We start from the raw sequence: 12,549 nt of genomic DNA on the forward strand, positions 1-12,549 counted from the left end.
ATAAATGGTGTGCGTGCGGCAGCTCCATAGATAATAGATGGTGTGCGTGCGGCAGCTCCATAGAGAATAGATGGTGTGCGTGCGGCAGCTCCATAGAGAATAGATGGTGTGCGTGCGGCAGCTCCAAAGATAATAGATGGTGTACGTGCGGCAGCTCCATAGATAATAGATGGTGTGTGTGCGGCAGCTCCATAGATAATAGATGGTGTGCGTGCGGCAGCTCCATAGATAATAGATGGTGTGCGTGCGGCAGCTCCATAGAGAATAGATGGTGTGCGTGCGGCAGCTCCATAGAGAATAAATGTTGTGCTTGCGGCAGCTCCAAAGAGAATAGATGGTGTGCGTGCGGCAGCTCCATAGAGAATAGATGGTGTGCGTGCAGCAGCTCCATAGATAATAGATGGTGTACGTGCGGCAGCTCCATAGAGAATAGATGGTGTGCGTGCGGCAGCTCCATAGATAGAGGGTGTGCGTGCGGCAGCTCCATAGAGAATAGATGGTGTGCGTGCGGCAGCTCCATAGAGAATAGATGGTGTGCGTGCGGCAGCTCCATAGAGAATAAATGTTGTGCTTGCGGCAGCTCCAAAGAGAACAGATGGTGTGCGTGCGGCAGCTCCATAGAGAATAGATGGTGTGCGTGCAGCAGCTCCATAGATAGAGGGTGTGCGTGCGGCAGCTCCATAGAGAATAGATGGTGTGCGTGCGGCAGCTCCATAGATAATAGATGGTGTACGTGCGGCAGCTCCATAGAGAATAGATGGTGTGCGTGCGGCAGCTCCATAGAAAATAGATGGTGTGTGTGCGGCAGCTCCATAGAGAATAGATGGTGTGCGTGCGGCAGCTCCATAGAGAATAGATGGTGTGCGTGCGGCAGCTCCATAGATAATAGATGGTGTGCGTGCGGCAGCTCCATAGAGAATAGATGGTGTGCGTGCGGCAGCTCCATAGAGAATAGATGGTGTGCGTGCGGCAGCTCCAAAGATAATAGATGGTGTACGTGCGGCAGCTCCATAGATAATAGATGGTGTGTGTGCGGCAGCTCCATAGATAATAGATGGTGTGTGTGCGGCAGCTCCATAGAGAATAGATGGTGTGCGTGCGGCAGCTCCATAGAGAACAGATGGTGTGCGTGCGGCAGCTCCATAGAGAATAGATGGTATGCGTGCGGCAGCTCCATAGAGAATAGATGGTGTACGTGCGGCAGCTCCATAGATAATAGATGGTGTGTGTGCGGCAGCTCCATAGATAATAGATGGTGTGTGTGCGGCAGCTCCATAGAGAATAGATGGTGTACGTGCGGCAGCTCCATAGAAAATAGATGGTGTGCGTGCGGCAGCTCCATAGATAATAGATGGTGTGCGTGCGGCAGCTCCATAGAGAATAGATGGTGTGCACGCGGCAGCTCCATAGAGAATAGATGGTGTGCGTGCAGCAGCTCCATAGAGAATAGATGGTGTGCGTGCGGCAGCTCCATAGAGAATAGATGGTGTGCGTGCGGCAGCTCCATAGAGAATAGATGGTGTGCGTGCGGCAGCTCCATAGAGAATAGATGGTGTGCGTGCGGCAGCTCCATGGAGAATAGACGGTGTGCGTGTGGCAGCTCCATGGAGAATAGATGGTGTGCGTGTGGCAGCTCCATGGAGAATAGATGGTGTGCGTGTGGCAGCTCCATAGAGAATAGATGGTGTGCGTGCGGCAGCTCCATAGATAGAGGGTGTGCGTGCGGCAGCTCCATAGAGAATAGATGGTGTGCGTGCAGCAGCTCCATAGAGAATAGATGGTGTGTGTGCGGCAGCTCCATAGAGAATAGATGGTGTGCGTGCGGCAGCTCCATGGAGAATAGACGGTGTGCGTGCGCAAGCTCTGTGCTGCAGGGATTCAGGGTCCCTATTCCAGAGATCTGCGGCTGGATCCCCTGGGATCTCTTGGTTCTGTCCTATCCTGTACATACTCTGACAGGGCCTAACTACACAGGGGGGAATATGACAATATAACTGGTACACAGAGGAGAATCACACAGTCCAGAGCCCGCTATATCTGATTACCTGTGCTCGGAGTTTCTCTAAATGCCATCTGAAGAGGGAACAGCCAGTGGATGAGATACGGCTCATATACACCATTATACACATAGAGAATATTGAGGGATTTGCTGGATTCCTTGATCATCACTTCATCTGATGCAAATGGACACATGGATGGGGTGCTCTCAAATTTCTGTTAGACATAAAGGGGGAATTTATTCATTTTACCTGTCTTTCTTAAAGGGACTCTGTATTCCCCCCATCGCCTGTACCCTCGGAGAGCTGCTTTTATTGCAGTTATTGTCCTAAAAAGCAACTTTTAAACTGGTAGCCCTGCATCATACTGGCGTGGCCTAGAGTGTGTATGCCCCAGGCCTGCACCGCCTCTCCATCATTGGGAATTTCCCAGTCAGGATTTCTCCTATCACTGCACATGTGCCTTGACGATCCAGCTCATGTGCAATGCTCAGACAAGTGATGAATAGGGGAAATTCCGAATGATGATGTCAGGATTTGAACCCATTGATTCTCGAACTCCAGGCTACAGCTTAATTGGCTCCACCCCTGGACTTCCTATATAAGCCCCGCCTTTGCACTTCCTCCTTAATCAAGCTTTTCCCTCCTCTGCTGCTGCAAGTACTTACCTGTGTACCGGACTCTGCTTACTTATCTGACTACAAATCTGCTTTACCCTCTAACTATATTGCTGCTCTCTGCACCGAACCCTGCGCTTCTGTATAAGCCTCCAACCACATTGCTGCTACCTATGTATTGACCTCTGGCTGACTGCTGACCACGCTGGTCTCCACCACGCTGGTCTCCACCACGCTGGTCTCCACCACGCTGGTCTCCACAAGCTGTGTACCCACCTCCAGTTGATCACTGACCAATGTTAGTCTCTTTTTTCTGCATCCACTTAGTGCTGTCACTGCTATTGGGTCCAATCCAGACTAGACTGTTACAAATGGGGAGGGCGGGAGGAGGGACAAAGAGGCGGTGCCGGCCTGGGGCACAGACACTCTATGCCAGAGCCAGAGATTGTGACGGTCGCCTTAAGTGTAACATAGCAAAGCAACAGTATAACAAAGGACAAAATGCCGGTACACGTATAGCCAATAGAGATGAGTGAACCTTGAGAACGTTTGGGAACGTCCGAACCTGAGTGCTCTGCCTTTGATTACTGGTGGCTGAAGAAACTGAATGCTGCCCTAGGAAGACCTGGAAAACATGGATAGGCCACGACCACACAATGTCTTATTTTGGCTGTTTGACAGACGTCATTTCGTAGCCAAATAACGTCCGTTTTTATGGCTGCAAAATAACTACTGTAAAAAAAAAAAAAAATGCCGTCAAATGGCCACAGGCTGTGTGCTCATGGCCATAGGCCGCATCCATGTTTTCCAGGACTTTTTAGGGCTGCATCCGACTTCTTCAGCAACCGGTAATGCGGAGCGCTGGAGGTGTGTACAAGGTTCGCTCATCTCTAACAGCCAATAGTTACAGGATCCGTGCACAGCTGGAAGAAGATGCGTATACTGAGGAAAATGCTGCCGAACTATGTAAACTATAGGGGGAATGCATCAAAGTCTGCACCTAGCAACGGCCATGAAAACGTCTCCTACTCCTGCACTGAGCCTGCTCACCAGGGCGGCAACTGCGTCCGTTGCTGTGATCTCCTCTCGGCCATAATGCTGCTGAAAAGCCCGTCCATGCTGAGAGAACAATCACCTGGACAATCCTCCTCCTGCTCCGGGAGGCAGAAGGGTAACCAGAAGAGGGAAGAGCTGTGCCAGGACCACATCATGCCTGAAGTACTGCTAGCCTCAGCCACCCCGGACTACTCCACCTATCCTCCCTGTGGGAACCACATGATTACACAGTAACCTGGAGGGTAAATATATCCCTGCTATCTAGGTGTACAGGGGCAGATCCATCCGCTGTTACTGTATTATACCACTTACCTCCACCACTGCGCTCTCTATGAGGCCTGAGATCGGGGAGCGGGTGGCACTTCTCAGCTTCAATTCATCACATCGGTGTTCCAGTGTTTTACCGTATCGTTCCCTCGCTTCCTTTCCTCTTATGCTGGAAAAAAATTGGATTTGTAAAGTTCCTTCCTCTATAGGAAAGTCCTGTTTATAAGTGTAGGACTGATGCGTGATTGTAAGACCGACGCGGTGATTGTAGGACTGATGGGTGATTGTAGGACTGATGCGTGATTGTAAGACCGACGCGGTGATTGTAGGACTGATACGCGGTGATTGTAGGACTGACGGGGTGATTGTAGGACTGATGGGTGATTGTAGGACTGATGCGTGATTGTAAGACCGACGCGGTGATTGTAGGACTGACGGGGTGATTGTAGGACTGACGGGGTGATTGTAGGACTGATGGGGTGATTGTAGGACTGTGCAGGCCGAGGCTACAGTACACTCACACATGGTATTTCCATCAGTGACAGACAAATTTAGGGCCCATGGGGCTGTTCACACTGTCTGTAGTTTTATTGATCTTTAACCCGCAAAAATGACTCCCAGGCTCAAGTACTGACCGGAGTTGCGACACAAATTGTCCCATTGAAGTGTATGGGAGTATTTTCTTGGATCCGTAATTTTTACAAAAGACACATCTGTAGCGTCCACACAACATATTGATGATCAGCATCGGCACCAAGAGCGCATCGGCATCGGGACCAAGAGCGCATCGGCATCGGGACCAAGAGCGCATCAGCATCGGGACCAAGAGCGCATCGGCATCGGGACCAAGAGCGCATCAGCATCGGGAGCAAGAGCGCATCAGCATCGGGACCAAGAGCGCATCGGCATCGGGACCAAGAGCGCATCGGCATCGGGACCAAGAGCGCTTCGGCATCGGGAGCAAGAGCGCATCGGCATCGGGAGCAAGAGCGCATCAGCATCGGGACCAAGAGCGCTTCGGCATCGGGAGCAAGAGCGCATCGGCATCGGGACCAAGAGCGCATCAGCATCGGGACCAAGAGCGCATCGGCATCGGGACCAAGAGCGCATCGGCATCGGGAGCAAGAGCGCATCGGCATCGGGACCAAGAGCGCATCGGCATCGGGACCAAGAGCGCATCGGCATCGGGACCAAGAGCGCATCGGCATCGGGACCAAGAGCGCATCGGCATCGGGACCAAGAGCGCATCGGCATCGGGACCAAGAGCGCATCGGCATCGGGACCAAGAGCGCTTCGGCATCGGGAGCAAGAGCGCATCAGCATCGGGAGCAAGAGCGCATTAGCATCGGGACCAAGAGCGCATCAGCATCGGGACCAAGAGCGCATTAGCAGCAGGATGTGCGTAACATGCACCAAGCATGCCGCGGCAGTGGGACCAAGAGCGCATCAGCTGTGGGACCAAGAGCGCATCAGCTGTGGGACCAAGAGCGCATTAGCAGAGGGATGCGCGTAACATGCGCCAAGCATGCAGCGGCATGACATGGGGAGGACGTGGGGGCCATGGACCAGGATGCCTGCGGTATCGGATGTGAAGGTCCACAAGGGGATTAGATGAGTCTTAGGTAGTTGGGGTGTCTTATTTTAGGAGGGCGTCTTATTTTCAGGGAAACACGGTATCCGCAAAAAATACAGATTACGGATGCAATACTGATGTATTATGAATGAACTGGTCAGTATTTCGGTCTGTATTTCTATCAGGATACTGGTTAGTATTTCAGTCAGTATTGCTATCAGTATACTGGTTAGTATTTCAGTCAGTATTGCTATCAGTATACTGGTCAGTATTTCAGTCAGTATTGCTATCAGTATACTGGTCAGTATTTCAGTCAGTATTGCTATCAGTATACTGGTCAGTATTTCGATCAGTATTGCTATCAGTATTGCTATCAGTATACTGGTCAGTATTTCAGTCAGTATTGCTATCAGTATTTCGGTCAGTATTGCTATCAGTATACTGGTTAGTATACTATAATGGAAAGCTGTGCAAAGTTTATGGGTGTTCAGCCCCCTCCTAGCTGTGGTGGGAAAAAATACCAAAATAGTGAGTGAAATGCTGTGTGTGAACATGGCCTCTTAGTGGGCACAATGTGTGTGCCATGTGTTTCCTGAATGGTGTGGTATGGCCATGCTGTGGAGCAGACATTGTGCTGACTCGGGCATCTGCAGCAGTATGATGACCCTGATCATCCAGCTATCCCTGCCTTATGGAAGACGTCCTGCACTACACCTCAGAGCTCGTGGATTCTTCAGCCATAATATATTGTTCTTTCATATTGGAGCTATTTAGCCAATCACAATGCCTTGTAAATGTAGCGATTCTTGGAAAACCTATCTCCTTAGAAGTCGCTAATCATATTCAGCTGATGGAGAAACTGTATTCCTGGAAATCAGGCTCCTTAGGGACTGACACAAGACTCCCCGGCAGCAGAGAGGAGGAGAAGATGTTCTGCAATTCGCACAACCCTGACTGCGTCTCCCAGAAGGAAAGGTCACAGTCATTGCTGTCAGCCTGTCAGTCATCTGATCTGTCACCGCTAATGTCGCCTCAAAGTGTTTTCTGTTGTATCCGACTGAGACACTGATTTATAAAGGGTTATATGGCGCCTGCCTCATTTACCTATATTCGGCATGCGCATACGGAGACCAGGAACCACCACAGCCGTAACTGTACAACATATTTAGGTTGGGTTCACACACAGTATATTTTAGTCAGTATTTTGCAACCAAAACCAGGAGTGGATTGAAAACACAGAAAGGTTCAGTTCACACAATGGTGAAATTGAGTGGATGGCCGTCATATAACGGCAAATAACTGCGATTTTCAATACAACAGTCTGAGAGACTGAGACCTGAGGGACTCCAGTGGATGAATATGTAGGACTACATTTATATGATGAGACTATATTATACATAACCATGTATTAGGGTCCCACTGATTAATGTAAGAGCTCACCTGTGTAGATCCACACACACACATCCACTGCCATGTCTCCTTTACAGTCTGGTTATATGGAGCTTACCTTATATTTGCTTCTTTAAACTTCTTTTCGGACCTTAGAAGTTTCTCCATCCATATAAACCGTCTGAGAGTTCTTGGACAGAGGTGTCCGTGAAGCCGGTCACAGACTGAGCGCATGGTACCCGGGTCTAAGGCAACGACTGCGCAGACTGAACGAGCCAACACATCAGCCGCGGCGCTGCTTAGAGGTGGACGTTGTATCTGATCGCCTGAGACAAAGAACAAAACAAATCATGTAATAAAGCATAACTAGTGTGCTATTAACCAGTCTCCCTGTATGTAGATATATATGGATCAATCCTCACCTGCCGCGTCATCAGCTGCTCAGGCGCGATTGGCTGAGCATAACTGTACTCAGCCAATCGGGGCTGAGCAGCTGATGACGCGGCAGAGGGCGGCCGGCACTAGAGACGGTTGGAGCGGTTCGGCCGGCCGCCCGAAGATTACATCACTGTCACAAGATGGCGGACGAGGGTCGACACGGATCAGGTGAGTATGGAGCACTACACTTCCGGGGGTGGCGTGGGTGGGGGGAAACACTAGGAAGGGGGCCATTCACTAACATAACACACATTACAAAGTTGTATCACTTTGTAATGTGTGTTATTTAGTGAATAATTGTTTAGCGCCGCACTACCCCTTTAATGATTATTTACAGGTTTATTGCATTTTTACCAATCTCTGCAGAGTTTCCTGATAGTTGTATCTCTGCTGACTTAGGGGCACTATTACATGGAGCGATACTCTGCAGGTTATCAGGCTGATTCAGCAGATCGTTGATCCATAAAATAAAGACAACGATCATCAGCTGATCACATCTTCTGGCCCGGACCTAAAATCATCAGCCGTCAGGGCGCACATTGCTACGTGTAATAGCGAGGTGTAATAGCTGTGTGTAATAGCTGTGTGTAATAGCTGTGTGTAATAGCATGGTGTAATAGCTGCATGTAATAGCTGGGTGTAATAGCTGTGTGTAATAGCGAGGTGTAATAGCGAGGTGTAATAGCGAGGTGTAATAGCGAGGTGTAATAGCTGCATGTAATAGCGAGGTGTAATAGCGAGGTGTAATAGCGAGGTGTAATAGCTGTGTGTAATAGCTGCATGTAATAGCTGGGTGTAATAGCTGTGTGTAATAGCTGTGTGTAATAGCTAGGTGTAATAGCATGGTGTAATAGCTGCATGTAATAGCTGGGTGTAATAGCTGTGTGTAATAGCTGTGTGTAATAGCGAGGTGTAATAGCGAGGTGTAATAGCGAGGTGTAATAGCTGCATGTAATAGCGAGGTGTAATAGCGTGGTGTAATAGCTGTGTGTAATAGCTGGGTGTAATAGCTGCGTGTAATAGCGAGGTATAATAGCGTGGTGTAATAGCTGTGTGTAATAGCTGGGTGTAATAGCGAGGTATAATAGCGTGGTGTAATAGCTGTGTGTAATAGCTGGGTGTAATAGCTGGGTGTAATAGCGAGGTATAATAGCGAGGTATAATAGCTGTGTGTAATAGCGAGGTGTAATAGCGAGGTGTAATAGCGAGGTGTAATAGCGAGGTGTAATAGCGAGGTGTAATAGCGAGGTGTAATAGCAAGGTGTAATAGCGAGGTGTAATAGCGAGGTGTAATAGCGAGGTGTAATAGCTGTGTGTAATAGCGAGGTATAATAGCGAGGTGTAATAGCTGCATGTAATAGCTGTGTGTAATAGCGTGGTGTAATAGTGAGGTATAATAGCTGGGTGTAATAGCGAGGTGTAATAGCGAGGTGTAATAGCGAGGTGTAATAGCTGTGTGTAATAGCTGTGTGTAATAGCTGGGTGTAATAGCGAGGTGTAATAGCGAGGTATAATAGCGAGGTATAATAGCTGTGTGTAATAGCTGTGTGTAATAGCGAGGTATAATAGCGAGGTGTAATAGCTGCATGTAATAGCTGTGTGTAATAGCGTGGTGTAATAGTGAGGTATAATAGCTGGGTGTAATAGCTGGGTGTAATAGCGAGGTGTAATAGCTGTGTGTAATAGCTGTGTGTAATAGCGAGGTGTAATAGCTGGGTGTAATAGCGAGGTGTAATAGCTGTGTGTAATAGCGTGGTGTAATAGCTGTGTGTAATAGCTGGGTGTAATAGCTGGGTGTAATAGCGAGGTGTAATAGCTGGGTGTAATAGCGAGGTGTAATAGCGAGGTGTAATAGCTGGGTGTAATAGCTGGGTGTAATAGCTGGGTGTAATAGCTGGGTGTAATAGCTGTGTGTAATAGCTAGGTGTAATAGCATGGTGTAATAGCTGCATGTAATAGCTGGGTGTAATAGCTGTGTGTAATAGCTGTGTGTAATAGCGAGGTGTAATAGCGAGGTGTAATAGCGAGGTGTAATAGCTGCATGTAATAGCGAGGTGTAATAGCGTGGTGTAATAGCTGTGTGTAATAGCTGGGTGTAATAGCTGCGTGTAATAGCGAGGTATAATAGCGTGGTGTAATAGCTGTGTGTAATAGCTGGGTGTAATAGCGAGGTATAATAGCGTGGTGTAATAGCTGTGTGTAATAGCTGGGTGTAATAGCTGGGTGTAATAGCGAGGTATAATAGCGAGGTATAATAGCTGTGTGTAATAGCGAGGTGTAATAGCGAGGTGTAATAGCGAGGTGTAATAGCGAGGTGTAATAGCGAGGTGTAATAGCGAGGTGTAATAGCAAGGTGTAATAGCGAGGTGTAATAGCGAGGTGTAATAGCGAGGTGTAATAGCTGTGTGTAATAGCGAGGTATAATAGCGAGGTGTAATAGCTGCATGTAATAGCTGTGTGTAATAGCGTGGTGTAATAGTGAGGTATAATAGCTGGGTGTAATAGCGAGGTATAATAGCGTGGTGTAATAGTGAGGTATAATAGCTGTGTGTAATAGCTGTGTGTAATAGCTGGGTGTAATAGCGTGGTGTAATAGTGAGGTATAATAGCTGGGTGTAATAGCGAGGTGTAATAGCGAGGTGTAATAGCGAGGTGTAATAGCTGTGTGTAATAGCTGTGTGTAATAGCTGGGTGTAATAGCGAGGTGTAATAGCGAGGTATAATAGCGAGGTATAATAGCTGTGTGTAATAGCTGTGTGTAATAGCGAGGTATAATAGCGAGGTGTAATAGCTGCATGTAATAGCTGTGTGTAATAGCGTGGTGTAATAGTGAGGTATAATAGCTGGGTGTAATAGCTGGGTGTAATAGCGAGGTGTAATAGCTGTGTGTAATAGCTGTGTGTAATAGCGAGGTGTAATAGCTGGGTGTAATAGCGAGGTGTAATAGCTGTGTGTAATAGCGTGGTGTAATAGCTGTGTGTAATAGCTGGGTGTAATAGCTGGGTGTAATAGCGAGGTGTAATAGCTGGGTGTAATAGCGAGGTGTAATAGCGAGGTGTAATAGCTGGGTGTAATAGCTGGGTGTAATAGCTGGGTATAATAGCGAGGTGTAATAGCGAGGTGTAATAGCGAGGTGTAATAGCGAGGTGTAATAGCTGGGTGTAATAGCGAGGTGTAATAGCTGTGTGTAATAGCGAGGTATAATAGCGTGGTGTAATAGCTGTGTGTAATAGCTGTGTGTAATAGCGTGGTGTAATAGCTGTGTGTAATAGCGAGGTATAATAGCGTGGTGTAATAGCTGTGTGTAATAGCTGTGTGTAATAGCTGGGTGTAATAGCTGGGTGTAATAGCTGGGTGTAATAGCGAGGTGTAATAGCGAGGTGTAATAGCGAGGTGTAATAGCGAGGTGTAATAGCGAGGTGTAATAGCTGCATGTAATAGCTGGGTGTAATAGCGTGGTGTAATAGCTGCATGTAATAGCTGTGTGTAATAGCGAGGTGTAATAGTGAGGTATAATAGCTGCATGTAATAGCGAGGTATAATAGCTGTGTGTAATAGCTGCATGTAATAGCTGGGTGTAATAGCTGCATGTAATAGCTGGGTGTAATAGCGAGGTGTAATAGCTGCATGTAATAGCTGGGTGTAATAGCGAGGTGTAATAGCGTGGTGTAATAGTGAGGTATAATAGCTGCATGTAATAGCGAGGTATAATAGCGAGGTGTAATAGCTGTGTGTAATAGCTGCATGTAATAGCTGGGTGTAATAGCTGTGTGTAATAGCGAGGTATAATAGCTGTGTGTAATAGCTATGTGTAATATCTGTGTGTAATAGCGAGGTGTAATAGCTGTGTGTAATAGCTGTGTGTAATAGCTGTGTGTAATAGCTGAATGTAATAGCTGTGTGTAATAGCGAGGTGTAATAGCGTGGTGTAATAGCGAGGTGTAATAGCGAGGTGTAATAGCATGGTGTAATAGTGAGGTGTAATAGCTGTGTGTAATAGCGAGGTATAATAGCGTGGTGTAATAGCTGGGTGTAATAGCGAGGTGTAATAGCGAGGTGTAATAGCTGGGTGTAATAGCGAGGTGTAATAGCTAGGTGTAATAGCTGTGTGTAATAGCGAGGTATAATAGCGAGGTGTAATAGCTGGGTGTAATAGCGAGGTATAATAGCGAGGTGTAATAGCTGCATGTAATAGCTGGGTGTAATAGCGTGGTGTAATAGTGAGGTATAATAGCTGCATGTAATAGCTGGGTGTAATAGCTGGGTGTAATAGCGAGGTGTAATAGCGAGGTGTAATAGCGAGGTGTAATAGCGAGGTGTAATAGCTGTATGTAATAGCTGGGTGTTATAGCGTGGTGTAATAGTGAGGTGTTATAGCGTGGTGTAATAGTGAGGTATAATAGCGAGGTGTAATAGCTGCATGTAATAGCTGGGTGTTATAGCGTGGTGTAATAGTGAGGTGTAATAGCTGGGTGTAATAGCTGGGTGTAATAGCTGGGTGTAATAGCGAGGTGTAATAGCTGTGTGTAATAGCTGTGTGTAATAGCTGTGTGTAATAGCGAGGTATAATAGCTGTGTGTAATAGCTGGGTGTAATAGCTGCGTGTAATAGCTGGGTGTAATAGCTGTGTGTAATAGCTGGGTGTAATAGCTGCGTGTAATAGCTGGGTGTAATAGCTGGGTGTAATAGCTGGGTGTAATAGCTGTGTGTAATAGCTGGGTGTAATAGCTGTGTGTAATAGCTGCATGTAATAGTGAGGTGTAATAGCGAGGTATAATAGCGAGGTATAATAGCTGCATGTAATAGCTGGGTGTTATAGCGTGGTGTAATAGTGAGGTGTAATAGCTGGGTGTAATAGCGAGGTGTAATAGCGAGGTGTAATAGCGAGGTGTAATAGCTGTATGTAATAGCGAGGTGTAATAGCTGCATGTAATAGCTGGGTGTAATAGCTGGGTGTAATAGCTGGGTGTAATAGCGAGGTGTAATAGCGAGGTGTAATAGCGTGGTGTAATAGCGAGGTGTAATAGCGAGGTGTAATAGCATGGTGTAATAGTGAGGTGTAATAGCTGTGTGTAATAGCGAGGTATAATAGCGTGGTGTAATAGCTGGGTGTAATAGCGAGGTGTAATAGCGAGGTGTAATAGCTGGGTGTAATAGCGAGGTGTAATAGCTAGGTGTAATAGCTGTGTGTAATAGCGAGGTATAATAGCGA

General features: G+C 47.2%; 1 protein-coding gene across 1 annotated transcript in view; it reads right to left on the reverse strand.

Moving 5' to 3' along the window:
- Positions 1-12,549, reverse strand: part of LOC138793286 (uncharacterized) — a 148,119-nt gene that overhangs the window by 105,811 nt on the left and 29,759 nt on the right. Inside the window, exons 7-9 of the mRNA XM_069971787.1 lie at positions 7,018-7,225; positions 3,983-4,106; positions 2,046-2,214 (exon numbers count right to left, since the gene is read on the reverse strand). Coding sequence (XP_069827888.1) covers positions 2,046-2,214; positions 3,983-4,106; positions 7,018-7,225 — 501 coding nt within the window. The remainder of the gene's footprint in view (positions 1-2,045; positions 2,215-3,982; positions 4,107-7,017; positions 7,226-12,549) is intronic.

This window comes from Dendropsophus ebraccatus, chromosome 5, assembly GCF_027789765.1.
Source record: "Dendropsophus ebraccatus isolate aDenEbr1 chromosome 5, aDenEbr1.pat, whole genome shotgun sequence".
Classification (NCBI taxonomy): Eukaryota; Metazoa; Chordata; class Amphibia; order Anura; family Hylidae; genus Dendropsophus; species Dendropsophus ebraccatus.